Source organism: Ochotona curzoniae, unplaced genomic scaffold (genome assembly GCF_017591425.1).
Source record: "Ochotona curzoniae isolate NIBS_2020 unplaced genomic scaffold, NIBS_Ocur_1.0 contig_1, whole genome shotgun sequence".
Taxonomy (NCBI): domain Eukaryota; kingdom Metazoa; phylum Chordata; class Mammalia; order Lagomorpha; family Ochotonidae; genus Ochotona; species Ochotona curzoniae.
The window spans coordinates 27,200,874-27,218,127 of record NW_024464918.1 but is presented as its reverse complement, the minus strand read 5'-3'; the positions used below and the strand labels follow the sequence as shown (position 1 = coordinate 27,218,127).

At 58.3% G+C, this 17,254-nt stretch overlaps 1 protein-coding gene across 3 annotated transcripts; it reads right to left on the bottom strand.

The window, feature by feature from the left end:
* Window positions 1-2,997: 2,997 nt before the first annotated feature.
* Window positions 2,998-10,880, bottom strand: SNCB (synuclein beta). Of its 3 annotated transcripts, XM_040976191.1 has the most exons (5): window positions 10,760-10,880; window positions 8,271-8,312; window positions 7,965-8,083; window positions 3,201-3,278; window positions 2,998-3,030 (listed from the first exon to the last, which is right to left on the bottom strand). In XM_040976191.1, the coding sequence occupies exons 1-5, from the start codon at window positions 10,878-10,880 to the stop codon at window positions 2,998-3,000; spliced, it is 393 nt and encodes a 130-aa protein (XP_040832125.1). The 3 variants fall into 3 exon arrangements, with proteins under 3 accessions (XP_040832125.1, XP_040832142.1, XP_040832134.1); XM_040976208.1 differs by lacking the exon at window positions 3,201-3,278; XM_040976200.1 differs by lacking the exon at window positions 8,271-8,312.
* Between the last annotated feature and the right edge of the window lie 6,374 nt (window positions 10,881-17,254).

The window sequence follows — 17,254 nt, the reverse complement described above, 5'->3', positions numbered from 1 at the left end:
TCTGCTTGCATGAGTAGAGGACGCTCAGGAGTGGGAAGACGGAGGGCTGTCCAGGTGGGAGAGCAAGCGGCTCAGAGCTGGCCAGGCTGGTTTCGCTGAGCAGGTCCCTGAGCATGCCAGGGTGGCCGCAGGCTTCTTTTCTGCTCTCTGCTCCCTCTGTCCTCAATGGGGACTCGGGTCCAACCTCACCTCTGCCAACGCCTGAGCTGCTCATCTTATTGTAACCTTGCTCACCACCCCCTTCCCATGGCCCCTTTTGTCTCTGTACCTTGTTCAACTTACGCTGGATTTGTTCTCCAGACCTGTTAATGACTGGGGGATGGCCAGCGGGTGGGGTGAGGTGGGTCGGTCTCCAGGGCTGTGCCGGAAGCCCCTCACTTCCAGGGGCAGAGCAGGTGTACTGCACACAATGCTGGATCACATGGAAGACCCAGCATAGGTACACACCTGTGCACACGTGACCGCACACAACACTCCCCCTCCCCCGCCTCAGCCTGGGAGACTGTCCAGTGCCTGTAGATTCCACACAGCCGACTCCTCATTTTCTTCTTGCTGGCGTTTTCGGCTTGTCCGTCCCCTGCTCACAGTCACCGCCATTCCCTCCCAGGAATTTAGAAGTCCTAGAGCCTCGGTGTCAGGCCTGCGGCTTGCTGAGGCCCAGGACCGTACCTCCAGGCAGGTCTCTTTCACCTCTATGCCCCCTTCGAGTAGCTGGAGTTCATGACCAGGAAGCCTTGAGTGGAATTAATGCAGAGAAATGTGGTAGCCGGGGCGGGCACCATGCCACAGCCGCCTAAACCTTCATTTGTGGCATTCATATTGTATATGGCTACCGGTTCGAAACCCAGCTGCTCAGCTTACCGCCTAGCAAAGCGATTGCAGAATGGCTCAAGTCCTTAAGCTCCTGAGCCCACGTGGGAGATCCAGAGGAAGCGCCCGGATCCTAGCTGTGGACTAAACCAGCTCTGGCTGTTGGTTATTTGGGAATGAACCAGCAGATGGAAAACCTCTCCCCCACCCCACCCCACCTTTCTCTCTGTAATTGCATTTCCAACAAAAATAAACAAGCAAACAGTGTTGCAGGCGGGACTGGGCAGCCAACAAATGCCTCCAGCCTGCCCTGCCCTCTGGCCCAGGGCTACCTTCTTCCCCCAGGGACCCCTTGAGCTGCACCTGCAATGGGTTTAGTGCGACCAGAGCAGAGAGCAGGGTCTCGGGACGGAACATTCTCACGCGGGCCGGCTGGGGAGCTCGGCTTGCGGTTGGACTCCACCTTCCCCCAGGGCCAGAGGGGGAACCAGGTTTGAGCATCTTGGTGGCAAACTCGACTTCCGCAGACAACCAGCCAAGTGACTGGGGGGAACGCAATAGAGAGGAAGAGGGCCAGAGACCACAGACCAGGTGTGCCCAGCGCGAAGGGATGCCCGGCGCAGCCCGAGGGCCGCAGCCTGCAGTCCCCGCGGTCTTAGGCGGCCGGAAGGGGTCCGGGGCTTCTCAGACGTCCTGCTGCCCCCGGGCACCCGCGCGCCGCGCTCCCGCAGCGGGCAGGCCTTGTGCAGGCCGCGCACCGCCTCCAGCCCGCCACCGCTTGGACAGAAGCGCCAAAACAGGGGAGGGAGGAGAGAGCCCAGGGCCCTGAGCGAGCTCCCGCGGGGCTGAGGGAACCGGGGCGGCGGACGCTCGGGAGGGCGAGCTGGGACGGGGCCTCTGCGGCAGGGGCGGGCCTGGGGCGGAAAGGGCGGGGCCTCTGCGGCACGGGGCGGGGCCAGGGAAGGGCGGGGCCTCTGCGTTAACGCTGCGCTATGGCCGACACCCCAGGGATGGGCCTCTGCTGCAGGGGCGGGGTCTTTGCCGCATAGGGGCGGAGCCTCGGTGAGGAAAACCGGGACCTCTGCTGCAGGGGGCGGGGCCTGGGGAGGGAAGGGCGGAGCCTTTGAGCGGGAAGGGTGGGGCCTCGGGGTTGACTGAGCTGTGGCCGGCATCCGCAGGGCGGGGCCTCTGGGGCACGGGGGCGGGGCCCGGTGCAGACTCCGCCCTGCAGCGCGCCTCCGGTTCCTGTCCCCAGGCGGCGGTGTAGGGGGCCCCCTGGTGCCTGTTCTGATCGGCTCAAAACTCCTGGGCGGTTCACTGGCCCGGGCGCCGCTGCTCCTGGGCTGCAGCTCCGGATGCCAGCATCCCCGGATGCCAGCTTGTCCGCCCGCGTCCCCTCCCCCGGCGCTGGGCGTGCGGCTCGGCACGCGTGTCCTCGGGCCCGCGCGTGTCCGCGAGGGTGGGCCGACCGCCTTGGGCCTCCCAGGCGGATGCGGGTTGCAGCCCAGGCCAGCCTCGCGCCGGACCCCCGACGAGCGCGGTGCACAGGCCGCGACCCCCGGGCAGCTCCCCCCGCCCGGCCCTGCATGGGCGCTGGCTCCGGACACATCGGCTTTATTCACGGACACGCTCACACGTGGAGGGGGCGGGTGGGGGACTCTCCAGTCACGGTCACGACACACGACGCCGGCTGGCTGAGGGAGGAGAGGGGCATGGCGCGGCCTGGCTCCTGCTTTTTGGTCTTTTTTTTTTTTTTTTTAACAAAAAGAGGAAGTTGTTGGGAGGAGAGTGGGGTGCTGAGTGCGGGGCGGGAGCTGCCCGGGGTCCCCTGGGAGAGCCTCTGTCCGCGGGGTTGCGGGGTAGGGGCGGGAGGAGCCGTCGCTTTCCAATCTTGGTTGAAAAACACAGAGAACATGCGACTTGTGAGACACTGGACAGGAGGGGCGACACCAGGCGGGCGAGGCTCGAGCCCCTGCCCCTGCCCGGGGGCCCCAGGGGCTGGAAGGGCCGGGTGGGCGAACACTGGACGAGGAACACTAACACGGGCCCCGAGGGGGTTGCCTCGGGGCAGAAGGAAGAGCTCGTGTTTGGGGGGCACGGGGCAGGAAGGGCTAGCCCTGGCTGTTGGAGGTCGGGTGCTGAGGCGGGGCGGGGATTGTGCTGCTGGTGGGTGGCCGTCCCGGCCCCTTACGCCTCTGGTTCATACTCCTGATATTCTTCCTGCATGGGGGTAGGGGTGTGCAGGAGACAAGAGCAACAGCGAGGAGGGGTTGGAGACCCAGTCGCGGACACTGGCCCCAGAGCCCCCTGACTGTCCCTCCAGGCAGAAGAGCGAGCAGGTGTGTCACAGCAGGGACACCTGCCATCCCGCCAGGCCCCGCAGCTCTCACCTGCGGTGGCTCTTCATAGCTCTCCCCTTCTGGCTCCATCAGGGGCTCCTCAGCAGCTTCCTGGGCTACTTCCTCCGGCTGTGGGCAGACAAGGTCACGGCTGGTCAGGGTTGCTGTAGTGCCCTCTTCATTCCCCCAGGGTTAAGCTTTGAACTGCTTGAAAGAAGGCTGGAGGGTGGGTAGGAGGAGGCTGGAGTGGGCTGGCGGCTCAAGGAGCATTTTTAATTAACTTGTTTATCTGGAGTGCCTTGGCAGTGGAATGGAAGTGTGAAGGGCGAAATCCTCCAAAGCAGGGCTCCAGGCTGGGAGTGGAGGGGGTGCTGGGCTCTCTCTACACCCCCTTTCTCCCCAGCATCTGGCCCTGTCCTGCACTTGCAATGCTGGACTAGATTTGGGAAAAGGTAGCTCACCATCCGTTTTCCCCTAACGCCTTCAAGTCAGGCTGCAGGCTCAGCATCAGGACCCCCAGGGAGAACCCTGGATGCTCCCTTGGGGGCTGCTGGGAGATGGAGCTGCAGGGGGAGGGCTGGGTGGGGGCCTCTGAGCCATTCCTCAGCCACTTCCACCCAGCCCTCCCCCAGGGCCTCGGTGGCCTGGTTTCTCCGCTGTTGCTATTTTAAGCTAAGCTGGAAGCCACAGCTCATGGTGTTGCTTCGATGTGTGAGCTAAGATTCCCTCCTCCCCCTCCCCAGCATCTGCTGCCCAGACGGGCACAGACCAGTGTGGGGTGTGTGTGTGTGTGTGTGTGTGTGTGTGTGTGTGTGTGTGTACCACAGCTAGCCCCTGCAGGTGAACATATGTATGTGCACAAACACAGGACTGAGATGGCTGGCAGTGCAGACACAGCACCCTGGGGGATGGCCACTGCTACAGAAGGGCTGCCTGTGGCCAGACACGCTGGGGACCCTGGGAGCTGGCACTGACAAGTTGTCCTGGCCCTGTAGAGAGAACTTTAGCTCCTTTGGTGCCTGGCCACTTGAAGCCACTTCCTGGTGATGCTGGCACTCCGTATCATTATCCTGCACCAGAATGACCGTTTTGAGCCCCAGCTGCTCCACTTCTGATCCAGCTCCCTGCTCATGGGCCTGGGAAAGCAGCAGAGGGCGGCTCAAGTCCTTGGGTCCCCTGCACCCACATGGCAGACCTGGAAGAAGCTCTTGGCTTTGAGCTCACCCAGCTCCAGCCTTTACTGCCCTTTGGAAAGTGAAATTAGCAGATGGAACATGTCTCTCTCTCCTCTCTCTTCTTTAAAAATGACAACTTGACGGGCTGGTATGGTGGCTTAGTGGGTTAAGCTGCAGCCTGAAGCACTGGCATCATATATGGGCCCTGGGTTGAGTCCCAGTTACTCCAGTTCCCGCTAATGCCCCTGGGAATGAAGCAGAAGAATGCCAAAGTGCTCGGGCACCTGCACCCACATGGGAGACCTGGAGGAAGCTTCCAACTCGCCCTGGCCATTGCGGCCATTTGGGGAGTGAACCAGTGGATGAAAGATCTCTCTCTTTCTCTCTTTTTCTGTAACTCTCCCTTTCACATAAATAAATAAATAAACCCAATATCTTAAAAAAATGTCCCGGCTTGAGCACACTGCTGGGCAACAACCCCGCGGTCCAACAGCAGTAAGATGGGTGTGTACGGCAGGATCTGAGCACACAGCGCAACTCTATACAACAGGATCAGAAGTGAGCTTTTGGGAGCGTGACCAGGTTAGACCCTGGCCAAGGTAAGGCAGTATGACAAAGCCAGCCACGGAAAACTCAGCTCATTTGTGGTGCTGAACACCAGGCAGCAGTTCTGGGACAGGAAGGTTGGGGGAGAGCAGGGAAGAGAGGGGGAGGGCGGGGGGAGGGCAGGCAGGGCGGGGGGAGGGTAGGGAGAGCGGGGGCTGAGGTGAGGTGAGATGCCCAGGTTTAGGTGTGAGGGACCATGCAAATGAGCCCTCCTTCCCAGAATGAGTGCTGAGACACTTTCGTTGTGTCACCCCAGGTCCTGGCTAGAGCAGAAGGGTCTCGGGGGTGGGGAGCCATGAGATGAGGGAGGGGTGCTATGTGTTGGGCTGACGCTAGTCCTATGGGGCTGCCTGGGTGAACAGGCAGGCAGCTTTGGGATTTCTGCCTGCCAGACGGCCTTCACTAAGCAGTCCCCTGGAACCACTGCAGCCTGGCCCCTCGCCAGCTGCTTGCATCAGCGCTGTGTTTCCACTCCGGGTCTCAGCAGCTTGGATGGGGACCGAGGGCAGGTGCTGTCTGCTCTGTGGGTCTGCGGTGGAGAGACCGTGATTTGCTCTCTGGGAAGCAAGGGTGGGCACGCTGAAATGAAGAGCCTGGGCTCCCCTGGGTGCCCCGCTTACTGTGTGGACTCCCTGGAGTTGGCGGTCCCGGGGTCCCACCCAGCAGGTGATCTGCTGGTCATGCTGCTGTGCCAAGGCCCACCTTCAGTGGCCTGGAGATGGATGTGCAAGGCCCACACCTGCTGCTCATCCTGTGCCAGCACCAGGTGACCCGGGAGGCCCGGACCTGAGCTGATGCTTCCAGCCACCAGACACAGGAGGCAGGCAGGACCGGGGGGCTGGTGCTAATCATTTCATCCGCGTGAGCCTCACTCCTTCATCTATGAAATGGCTGAAGCTTGCAGCCAAGGCCCAGGTGTCTGGCAGGGGAAGGTGTCAACTGCACCAAAGGTCTGGGGTGGGAGCGGTGCAGGGTCTCCCTCAGCCCCGTGGACATACAGGCCCAACCAAGGCCCAACCAAGCCCACCATGCTCCTGGGCAGGCCCACAGAGGGACATCTGGACCCATGTGTGTGGGTCACAGACACACTTGCACACGCACCTGTGTGCTTGCAAATACAAACAGCTCGCACCACACTCACACGGTCACACCACACTCACACGGCCACACCGCACTCACACGGCCACACCGCACTCACACGGTCACACCGCACTCACACGGCCACACTGCACTCACACGGTCACACCGCACTCACACGGCCACACCGCACTCACACGGTCACACCACACTCACATGGTCACACCGCACTCACATGGCCACACCACACTCACACAGTCATACCACACTCACACAGTCACACCACACTCACACAGTCACACCACTCACACGACCACACCACACACGGCCACACCACACCACACACAGCCACACCACTCACACGGCCACACCACTCACACGGCCACACCGCACTCACACGGCCACACCGCACTCACACAGTCACACCACACTCACACGGTCACACCGCACTCACACGGCCACACCACACCACACACGGCCACACCGCACTCACACGGCCACACCGCACTCACACGGCCACACCGCACTCACACGGCCACACCACACCACACACGGCCACACCGCACTCACACGGCCACACCGCACTCACACGGCCACACCGCACTCACACGGCCACACCACACTCACACGGTCACACCGCACTCACACGGCCATACCGCACTCACACAGTCACACCACACTCACACGGCCACACCGCACTCACACGGTCACACCACACTCACACGGCCACACCACTCTCACATGGCACTCACGGTGTGGCTGTGTTCTAGCAGTGGCTTTCCAAGGAACTGCGGGCTTAGCTGCAGGTAGGGCCTTGCTAGGAATGCAGATTCTCGGGCCTCCGCCCCTACCCTTGCACCCAGAAGCTGCAGGAGAGGCGGTTTTAAGCTTCACCCCGGCCTCCTGGGGAATCTGAGGACTTGCACTTTAGCTCCGACCTGCCTAAGGACCGTCTGTGCTCCTTTTCCATCACGCAGGTGAAGCCATGAGGCTCAGAGACACTGCGAACCCCCAGATGCTCAGCCAGGGAGCAGGGCCGTTGGGATTCACACCCAGCCACGTGGGACTCCAGGGCTCACCCTGCGATGCAGCCCAGCAGAGGACTGTGTCTGTGCACACGCGGATGGCCATCACTCGCCTGGCACTGAGGTGTGACACACAGACCACCTGCACCCCAGCATGGCTCCCACCTGCCTCAGGGCCTTTGTGCTTGCTGGCTGCTTCTCTCTCATGCCTCAGTGTCAACTCAAATGCCACTATCCCTGAGAAGCCCTCCCAGCTAAAGCAGCCTGCTCGCCTCTCGACTGTCACCTTCCTCGTGGCACTTGTCCCTGTCTGCAGCCATCTGGTTTACCAGCTTGCTGCTCCTACTGCCTGCTCCCACCGACTGTCATGTCAGCCACAGGTGCAAGAGACCCACTCCCTGTGCTCACCATTCTTCCCTGGTGTGGGTAGTTGTTGAGTAGAACTGAGTGGACCCAAGGTGACACGCAGACATGGCCAGACATGGGACAAGCCTACTAGCAAGCCGGATGCCCAGAGGCATCCAGATTGGGGTCCCTGTCACTGAGAGACCACATCTGTACACACCTGCCTGCAGCACCATCTGTGCCTGGCAGGCATGAGGAAAGCAGGGTGGCCAGGGGGCAGGTTTGCTCGGGAGCCTGGCGTGTCTGCACATGTGTGTGTGGATGCATGGGTGTGTGTGTGCATGTGTGTGTGTTTATGCATGGGTGTGTGTGTATGGATGCATGGGTGTGCATGTGTGTGTATGCATGGGTGTGCATGTGTGTGCATTGTGTGTATGGGTGTGCGTGTGTGTGCATGTGTGTGTATGGATGCATGTGTGTGTGTGTATGGATGCATGTGTGTGTGTGTATGGATGCATGGGTGTGTGTGTATGGATGCATGGGTGTGTGTGGATGCATGGGTGTGTGTGCCCTAGAGGCTCACTCACCTTCAGATCGGTGGGAAATTCCTCCTTCTTCACCAGGCCTGTGGCGGCAGCGATGTTCCCAGCCCCAGAGAACACAGCTCCTCCCAGGTGGGATGCCTGCTCCTTGGTCTTCTCTGCCACTGGTGCAGGGAGGCACCGGGGTAGAGGAAAGGCACAGATGCCCCATGCCTTGCCCCATGCCATCCCAGGGCCTGGCCTCCCCCCCCCAGGGAGCAGGACCTCCCCCTGCCCCACACACCCCATCCTGCTCCTGCCCTCACAGGCCCAGGGTGAGGGAAGGGGGCTGGGCCAAGGCAGGGCTGGTACCTGAAGCCACACCTTGAACCACTCCTTCTCGGGTCTTGCTTCCTGCAGGGAGGAAAAGGAGCCTATTTAAGAACACTGGGCCCAGAGGCTGGATCCAGAGTGGGCAGGAGGCAGCAGGCAGGTGCCACCTGTCCCCACCCTGCTAACCCTCTTTCTGCTCAGCAGTCTGAGCCCCTGCAGGCCTCTTTCCACTTGTCCCGCACTTGAACTCTCACACTGTTAAAATACTTGGCTGGCCCAGCGGCTGCCAGTCCAGTCTCCAGCTCTGGGATCTGAGTGCTGCATGGTGCCTTTGTCACGTGCTGGGATGGAGGGGAGGGAGGGTCCCAGCTAGTAAGTGGTTGCAGGGACACCCAATTGTGTGTGCCCACTCTGTGGGCGGTGGGAACAAGGGATGGAACTGAGCCTTACTCCATAGCTCCTCAGTGTGCTGCCTCCTCCAATGCCTTTGCACGAGGGACAAGCCCCTCCTCTGGCCAAAGTGAGGTGTCTTAGGAACAGGCCAGGTCCAAGGCTGGTGGGTACACGGGCCTAGCAGCCCTAGCCTTGGCTAGCTGCTTATTCACATCAAACATGAGAAAGGCACTGAGGGCTGATGTGGGGGAGACATGACCCTCTCCCCTCTTGCAGGGGTGTGGGGGAGTCTGCTCTCCTGACCACAGCTGACAGATCTGGTCTGCATAGGCTGAGGCCAACACCAGCCAGCCAGAGCCCAGAGGCAGAAAGAGGCAACTGCAACCCCCTGCCATTCTTTCCTACACAAAAAGGTGTTGGCATTTGCTGTATGCCCACGGCTCAGGGTCTGAAGGGGCAGGAAAAGATTTATTCCCTGGATCTTAAGGCACTGAGAGCAGAGCCCTCATCCCGCAGCCTCCTGGGGCCTGTGAGCGAGGCAGGGGACGTAGCTCCTTTGAGAAATGGGAAACAGGTGACCATTCAGACAGGAGACCGGAGAGGGTGGTGTGCGAGGCTCAGGGAGCCACACAGAGGCACACAGACACGTGTGTGGTTGGGTCCACATGCCAGGAGCCACGGGTGTGTGAGAAAAGCAGCTGGAAGCTCAGTCTGAGGCAGGACAGGAGGAGAAGCAGGGAAACCACCGAGTCTTTTAGTAGAGTGTCAGAGTGACTGGAGCAAAGGGGCTGGAGGCGGAAGGAAGCCAGAGCTATGTAGATGTGGGCTCTGGCCTCATGCTGTCCACGGCCACCCTTGCCCCAACCACCCTTACCCAGCAGCCATACCTGCCCCCACCCTGCCAGGGACCTAAACTTGAAATCACATCACAGTGGTCCCTTGTTGACCCTCCCTCTTGGCCAAGACCTAGAAGGGCCCCCTTGTGAACTGGCTGTTGCCCATCAACCTCATCCCACTGCCTCCTGCCATTGGTGGGTTATCCAGCCCACCCGGGCGGAGGGAGGAGCTTGGCACCTGCCCTTTCTCTCTCTCCCTCCACAGTCCACCTGTTTTGACCTTGCTGGAAGGTGGTGGGCACCCCTGCCGGCCACTTCCTGGGGATTGCCATTGACTGCACCCCCACCCCGAGGGCGGGTACTGTTGTTCACTGATCCAGCCCTGGAATTCACACAATGCCCAGCGCATGGTAGGCACTCACCAAATGGCTTTTAATTCACCACAACCCAAATCGGCCATGACCTTGGGCAAGGTGTCTAGCCCTCTTGAGCTTGCATGGGCAGCGGGGCGGAGGTGGAATAATTATGCTTGCTGCACACAGGCAAGCCCTGAGTCACTAAATGGGTCTCCAGCCTTCCATCCTTCATGGAAATGACCCTGCAGGTTCCGGCTCCTTCCACGCTTCTGGTGGGAGAGTGTTAACCACGGGACTTCCTGAATTTGGCGCCAGCTGGCAGCTGCAAGGAGGGTGGATGTAGGGAGAACTGGCTGGAGCAGAACCACAGGCACTGGAAAGTGTTGGGGGGGGCACCTGAATAGAGGCTCACTCCTAGAAGAGGGGTGCTGGGGAGCAAGACAAGGGGGGAGCCCCAGAAATTGCAGGGTGGGCCACTAAGGAAGAGCGAGTGTGTAAAACCAGGTGGAAACCTCGTAGTTGAGGTTCCACTGGCTGTGTGACCTTGGGCAAGGGGACCCCTCCACCGTGGGAACCCCAGTTTCTCCAGCTGTTGAATGAGCTGGTTGCATTAAATGAGGTGATGGTGCTATGGCGAGCCCACTGCGTGAGCTGGAGAAAGGACTCCAGGCTAGGTGGCAGTGAACTTGGAGCAGGAGGAAAGGAGACCATCTGCTCGGACCCCTGCCAGGACCCACCAACCCCACCCTCAGCACCTCCCTCCTGCTCCCCAGTGGACAGGGGACTCCATGGCCTACTCCGTCCCGGGTGACCCGGGCTGACCTAGCCCCAACTGCTGACTCATATTCTTCTGCCCACATGGCCCCATCGGCACTGAGGACCCCCCCTCCCCACTCCCCACCACACACTCAGGGAGTTGGCCCTAGCCCTGCCCCTCGCCCACCGACGTAGAGGACGCCCTCCTTGGTCTTCTCCGCGGCCTCGGTGACCCCCTGTTTGGTCTTCTCGGCGGCAGCCACGACGCCCTCCTTGGCCATGGACAGGCCCTTCATGAACACGTCCATCCTGGAGCCTGGGGAGGGCGAACACTGTGGTCGCGGTGTGCTCCACCTGGCTCCGCCCGAGGGACGCGGGGGCCAGCTTGTCCTCCCTCTGGAGACCGGGAGTCTCCTCTGGCAACCCCCTCCCCAGTGTGAGGCCTCAGGGCTGCGAGGAGTCCGGGTGTCCTTGAAACCCGGGGACGCGGGAGGGGCCACCGCCTCGGTTATCCGGGGCCCTGCAACCTTCAGCCCAGAGCGCAGGGCTCGGCGCGAAAACTGCACACGCACGCGGCAGTTCCCCGGCCATCACGCACAAACACACCACGGACACGCTCACGTGCACACACAGGACACACAGGCGTCCACACGCGCGCACGCCCTACACACACGGCACGAATGCATGGCCACACGGCCGTACGGACAGGTGCAGACCCTGGGCTGGGGTCGGGGTTGTCAAACATTGGGAAATGGAGGTGCACCCTGGCGCGCAGGCCCTTGTCCCCTCTCCAACTCCTTCCCATCTTCTTCCTCAACCCGTTGCAGTTCCCTCGGCCTCAACCACCGCATTCTCTGCACCCCGCGCCCAGCGTGCGCTCGGCTGCCTCTCACCTGGATGCGGGGCCGGGGCTGGCGACGGAGCTGCTGCGGCTGTGGTGGGAGGATGCTGGGGAGCTCGGCAAAGCCGGGCTGGGTGGGCTCAAAGTCGTTGGGCGATCAGGTGGGGCCAGGCACTCAGGTCGCAAGCCCTGAAGTGGGGCGCAGCAGTGCCCGGGCCTCGGGTGCGTCGCCAGCCGCTGCTTGCCGCCGGCGCCCCGCTCGCTCGCGCGCGCTGCGCTCGACTCGGCTCCGGCTCGTGCGCTGCGGCAGCTCTGAGCTCAGCACCGCCCCGCTGGCGGCCGCACCGCCCCCTCGGCCTGACTGACAGGGGGCGGGGAGGGTGACATCGCGGAGCCCACGAACCTCCAGGGGCGGGCCGCCGTGGACCGGGCGAGGGGGGACGCCAGAGCCGCGGAGGCGGTTGCAGGTGGTAGGGAAGCGGGAACACTGCGGCGCGCCGGCAGCCCGGAGGAAAGCTTGGAGGAAAGCTTGGAGGAAAGCTTGGAGGTTGTGGCGGGCGGGCGCAGGGCTCTGCAGAGCCGTGGGACTTAGAGACGGTTTTCTCTCCAGCAAAGCGAGGGCGAGCGAACGCTTCAGCAGGTGGCCGGGGCCGGTGGGAAGGGAAGACACGGTTCCCAGGGAGTGCATTTGCAGAGAGGGGCGGTAGGACCGGCCAGCTGGGTGAGGGAACAGAGTGACCAGAAGCGGGGGTAGGGGGTGAACAGAGGCATGGCAACCGGGTTAGAGCAGAGACCTCAGAAAGGCGTCGCTGCTAAGATGACGATTACAAGTGCACAGGAAGGGCTGGCTGTGAGCAGCGGTGAAAAGGCAGTGCTGAGTGGAGTGCCAGCTGCACTTCCCATCCAGCCTCCTGCTGGTGCGCCTGGGAAGTCGGTGGAGGACTGCCCAGGTCACCAAGGTGGGAGACGCGGATGCAGTTCCAAGCCCTTGGCTTCACCCTAGCCCAACGCCTCTACCTCCCCCAGACACCCCTTCAAGCAGTCATAGTAGCCACCTTGGGAGCCAACCAGTGGTCAGATCTCTCTTTACCCCTGTCTGACGCGTCCAAGTAAACAGATAGGGGACTAAAGAAAAGAGAACTGTAGTTGGAGAGACAGGGTGGAGGAGGAGAGAAGGCCGTGTGTGTGTGTGTGTGTGTGTGTGTGTGTGTGTGTGTGTGTAGGACAGCTGCTTGGCCCGGTGGGCAGGCAGCTATGCCTGGGGGTGGGCTCTGACTCCAGCTTCCTGCCAGTGCAGACCCTGGTAGGTGACACCTATGGTCATTGAGTCCCTGCTCCCCACGTGGGAGAGCTGGGGGGGAGCTCCTGGCTTACAGCCTCGGCCCAGGCCAGGAACCAGCAGGAAGGAGCTCTCCCCAGCAGGATTTGCCTCTCAAATACATACACCAAACGAAGCACATTTGTAAAGGTCAGGTGTTTGTTTTGTTTTTCTAGATTGGTTAGATTGTAACAATTGGTTAGATTGTTTTTCTAGATTGGCACATGGTAGGCCAGGGTAGAATTGATGTTCCAGAAACTGTGGGCTCCTGGAGGAAAGGAACTCTGACAATTTCGGGGAGCCGTGGAAGATCAAAAAATGAAGATGACGGTGTGGGGGAGAGGGAGGCTAGCGCCGTGGCATAGTGTATTAAGCTGCTATCTGCAGTGCCGGCATCCATTTAAATACAAGTTCAAGTCCAGGCTGTTCCACTTCCATCCAGCTCCCTGCTTCCGGCCTGGGAAAGCAGACGAGGATGGTTCAAGTGCTTGAGCCCCTGAGACCCGTGGGAGTCCTGAAAGAAGCTCTGGCCCCTGGTGTGGCCCTGGCTGTCGGGGCGATAGAGGGAGTGAAACAGCGAATGGAAGATGTTTCTGTATGTGTGTCTCTCCATTTCTCTCTGTAATTCTACTTTTCAAATGGATAAAAAGCAAACAGAACTTGAAAACACATGTTCTCAGGCCGCTGGTAGGACTGCAACCGTTGCAGGTTCTCTAGAAGACAGATTGGCGAAGCTTAAACACACACTCCTTGCGAGCCAGCAGCTCCCCCTCCCGGAAATGTCTCAGCAGCTCCAGTCACACAAGCGCATCAGAACATTAAGGCAGAGGTTTTTCATGGCAGTGCGCCTTGCTTATCAAAACTCCGAGTGTATCTAAAGGCCTGTCTTTCAAAAAAGATGTTTTATGTATTTTACTTGAAATCAGAATGACAGAGAGAAAAGGAGACACAGCGACAGAGATCTTCCTTCCTCTGGCTCATTTCCTCAATGGCCACCACGGCCAGACCTGAGCTGGTGCAAAGCCAGGAGCCAGGAGCTTCTTCTGGGCCTCCCACAGGGATGCAGGGGCCCAAGGCTTCGAGTTCTCCCCTGCTGCTTTCCCAAGCTGTAAGCAGTGAGCTGGATGGGAAATGGAGAAGCTGGGGCTTGAACTGGTGCCTGTAGGGGATGCCAACAGCACAGGAGAGGATCAGCCTGCTATACCTGCTGACCTACTCATATGCTAGGATTTGGTGATAAAGGGTGAGTTAGAACCCCTCACACTGGGCCCAGCACAATAGCCTAGTGGCTAAATCCTTGCCCTGCCCACTGGAGATCTCATATGGGTGTCAGTTCTTATCCTGACTATCCCACTGGGCAGTCAGCTCCCTGCTTGTGGCCTGGGAAAGCAGCAGAGGACGGGCCAAAGCCTTAGGACTCTGCACCCGCGTGGGAGACCCAGAAGAAGTTCCTGGCTCCTCGCTTAAGATCAGTTCAGCTCTGGCCATTGTCTCCGTTTGGGGAGTGAATCAGCAGGTGGAAGATCTTTCTCTCTTTCTCATCTTCTCTCTGTCAATCTGACATCCAAATAAAAATAAATCTATATTTTTAAACAAGAGTTCACCTGACTTGGTGTGATATCATCATAGAGGCAGGTGCCAAAATGCAATGTGTGGAATGAGCTGGTTGCCTTCTTTTTTTTTTTTTAAAGATTATGTTATTTACATTACAAGGTCAGATATACAGAGAGGAGGAGAGACAGAGAGGAAGATCTTCCGTCCGATGAGTCACTCCCCAAGTGAGCGCAATGGCTAGTACTGCGCCAATCCGAAGCCAGGAGCCAGGAACCTCCTCCAGGTCTCCCACACAGGTGCAGGGTCCCAAGGCTTTGGGCCGTCCTGAACCACTTTCCCAGGCCACAGGCAGGGAGCTGGATGGGAAGTGGAGCTGCCGGGATTAGAACCAGAGCCCATATGGGATCCCGGGGCGTTTAAGGCGAGGATTTTATCCGCTAGGCCACTAAGCCAGGCCTACCTTCTTTTCTTTTTTTAAAAAAATTAAAACTATTTATTTTATTTTTATTGGAAAGTCAGTTATGCAGAGAGGAGGAGAGACAGAGAGGAATATCTGTCCACTGATTTACTCCCTAAGTGGCCTCAATGGCCAGAGCTGCGCCGACCCAAACCCAGGAACCAGGAACCTCCTCCAGGTCTCGCGAGTGCAGGGTCCCAAGGCTTTGGGCCGTCCTCAACTGCTTTCCCAGGCCACAAGCAGGGAGCTGGATGGGAAGCAGGGCTGCTGGGATTAGAACCGGTACCCAAATAGGATCCTGAATATGCAAGGTGAGGACTTTAGCTACCAGGCTACTGCACCAGACCCTACTTTTTTTCAAGATGTACTTATTTAGTTTTTGATAAGCATAATTACAGAGAGAGAAGGGGAGACAGAGAGGTTTTCTTTCCACTGGTTCATTCCCCACTTGGCTGTAACAGCCAGTGTTGGGCCAATCTGAAGCTAGGAGACAAGAACTTCCTCCTAGTCGCCTCAGTGGGTACATTGGACGGAAGATCTTCCTCCCTGTGTATCCGCCCTTCCAATAAAAACAAATACATCTTAAAAAAAAAAAAAAAGATAGGGCCCGGCGCGGTGGCGCAAGTGGTTAAAGGTCCTCGCCTTGCACGCCCGGATCCCATATGGGCGCCGGTTCTAATCCCAGCAGCCCCGCTTCCCTTCCAGCTCCCTGCCTGTGGCCTGGGAAAGCAGTCGAGGACAGCCCAAAGCTTTGGGACCCTGCACCCGCATGGGAGACCCGGAAGAGGCTCCTGGCTTCGGACTGGCATAGTATCGGCTGTTGCGGCTCACTTGGGGAGTGAATCATCGGACGGAAGATCTTCCTCTCTGTCTCTCCTCTCTGTATATCCGCCTTTCCAATGAAAAAATAATAAAAATAAATCTTTAAAAAAAAAATGCTTAGTGTCTATGGCTGGACTGGGACAGCAAGGAGGGAGTGTTACCAGGATCCAGAGGGTAAACCTGGCCTTGGGCTTTCCCTCCTCCCCAGGCCACATGCTTCACAGCTGGGCTCTTCCTCAACAGATTGTACTGAAGGGAGGGCGGGGGGAGACAGAGACCTTCCATCCCTGCTGGAGGCCAGCTCCAGCTGAGTTCGGAGAAGGGTGTGGAGTCCACGAAAAGAGACACAATATCTTGGTGCCCTCTTAGAACAGTTCCAGAAGCTGTCCTTTTTTTATTAAGTCAGACACATTTCAAGCCTCTGCACAAACGTTTGATTGTTCTATTTTTAACTTCATGACTAAGTGAGTATGCGCAGATGTTTATTTTTTACTTCACGGTCAACCAGGTGCTCTTCAAGATAATTCTGTAAGTTATCAGAATCATTTTCTTCAAAGCAAGCCGTTATTTATTCTTGAGTAGTGGCCATTGGGCGACAGCCAGGACTCCGAGGCCAAGACACATGCAATTACCTACTAATCAGTAATACATTCCTACCACATTTCTATTTCCACAACTTGCCCATCATTTAATGGGAGAAATATGTCACAAGGGGAAAAACAGAAAGATCCAAGACAAAATATTCAAGTATTTCAAATATTTCAAATATTACGTATCCCTACAACTGCAGACTCTACAACCTCATAAACAATAATTAAAAGCATATCTCTATAATATTAATAAAAGCACCCTGTAAGCTAAAAAAATAGCTTTTTAGCACCCTTTAGCTAAAAAATTATAAAAGTGGCTAAAGCAGATACATTTTCTATGCTCCAAAGAGTTGCAAACACAGGCTAGCCTTTAAGGTCGCAGTAACTGTATTGACTACCATAGCAGTTTCAGCTCATTCTCCCATCACTTATTAATTTTGAGGATACTTGTACTTTTCCCAAAAAATGTGCTACTTGTCTGGGCCAGGCTCCTGGGCAGTGGGTAGGCACACAATACGGTGTCCAGAATGGCATGAGCTTAATTGTAGTCCTGGGTGTAAATTGCTAAAGGCCAAGCTCACATCGGTTGCAAAAACCGTCTCACGGGGCAAACAATGCCCCAATACACTGCAGAATTCTTAGTGGGGTGTTTGAGTGCTCATGCAAAAGGGGGTGAGACAGCGTCAAGGTGGTTGGAGAGACACCCACCAGGCCCTGCCATACAGCTAGAAGCTCCTCGTGGCTCTGCCAACAGGGAAGCTGTTCTCTGCACACCTTCATGCCATCCATACCCACTGCACAGACCCTGGCATATCCCCTGGTTCACACTGCTAAATGGCTGCAAACAGCCACGGCTAGCCAGGCCAAAGCCAGGAGCCTAGAACTCTGTCAGGGTCTCCCACATGGATGGCAGGAACCCAAGCACGTGGGTCATCTACTGCTGCCTCCTTAGGTGTGTTAGTAGGGAGCTGGATAGAAAATGGCACAGCCAGGACTTGAACTGGTGGGGTGTGGAATGTCGCCACTACAAGTGGAGCCTTAATGTACTATGCCATGGTGCTGGGCCTCATCCCAAAGTTTCTTTTTTTTTTATTACTTTA

Bases quoted from the DNA above. Each gene is read 5' to 3' on its own strand.
- SNCB (XM_040976191.1), bottom strand. From the start codon at position 10,880: ATGGACGTGTTCATGAAGGGCCTGTCCATGGCCAAGGAGGGCGTCGTG. The intron at 8,084-8,270 runs GTACCAGCCCTG...TCCCTGCACCAG, and splicing joins GGTTCAAGGTGTGGCTTCAG to TGGCAGAGAAGACCAAGGAG. The intron at 3,279-7,964 runs GTGAGTGAGCCT...GTCTGCCCACAG, and splicing joins AATTTCCCACCGATCTGAAG to CCGGAGGAAGTAGCCCAGGA.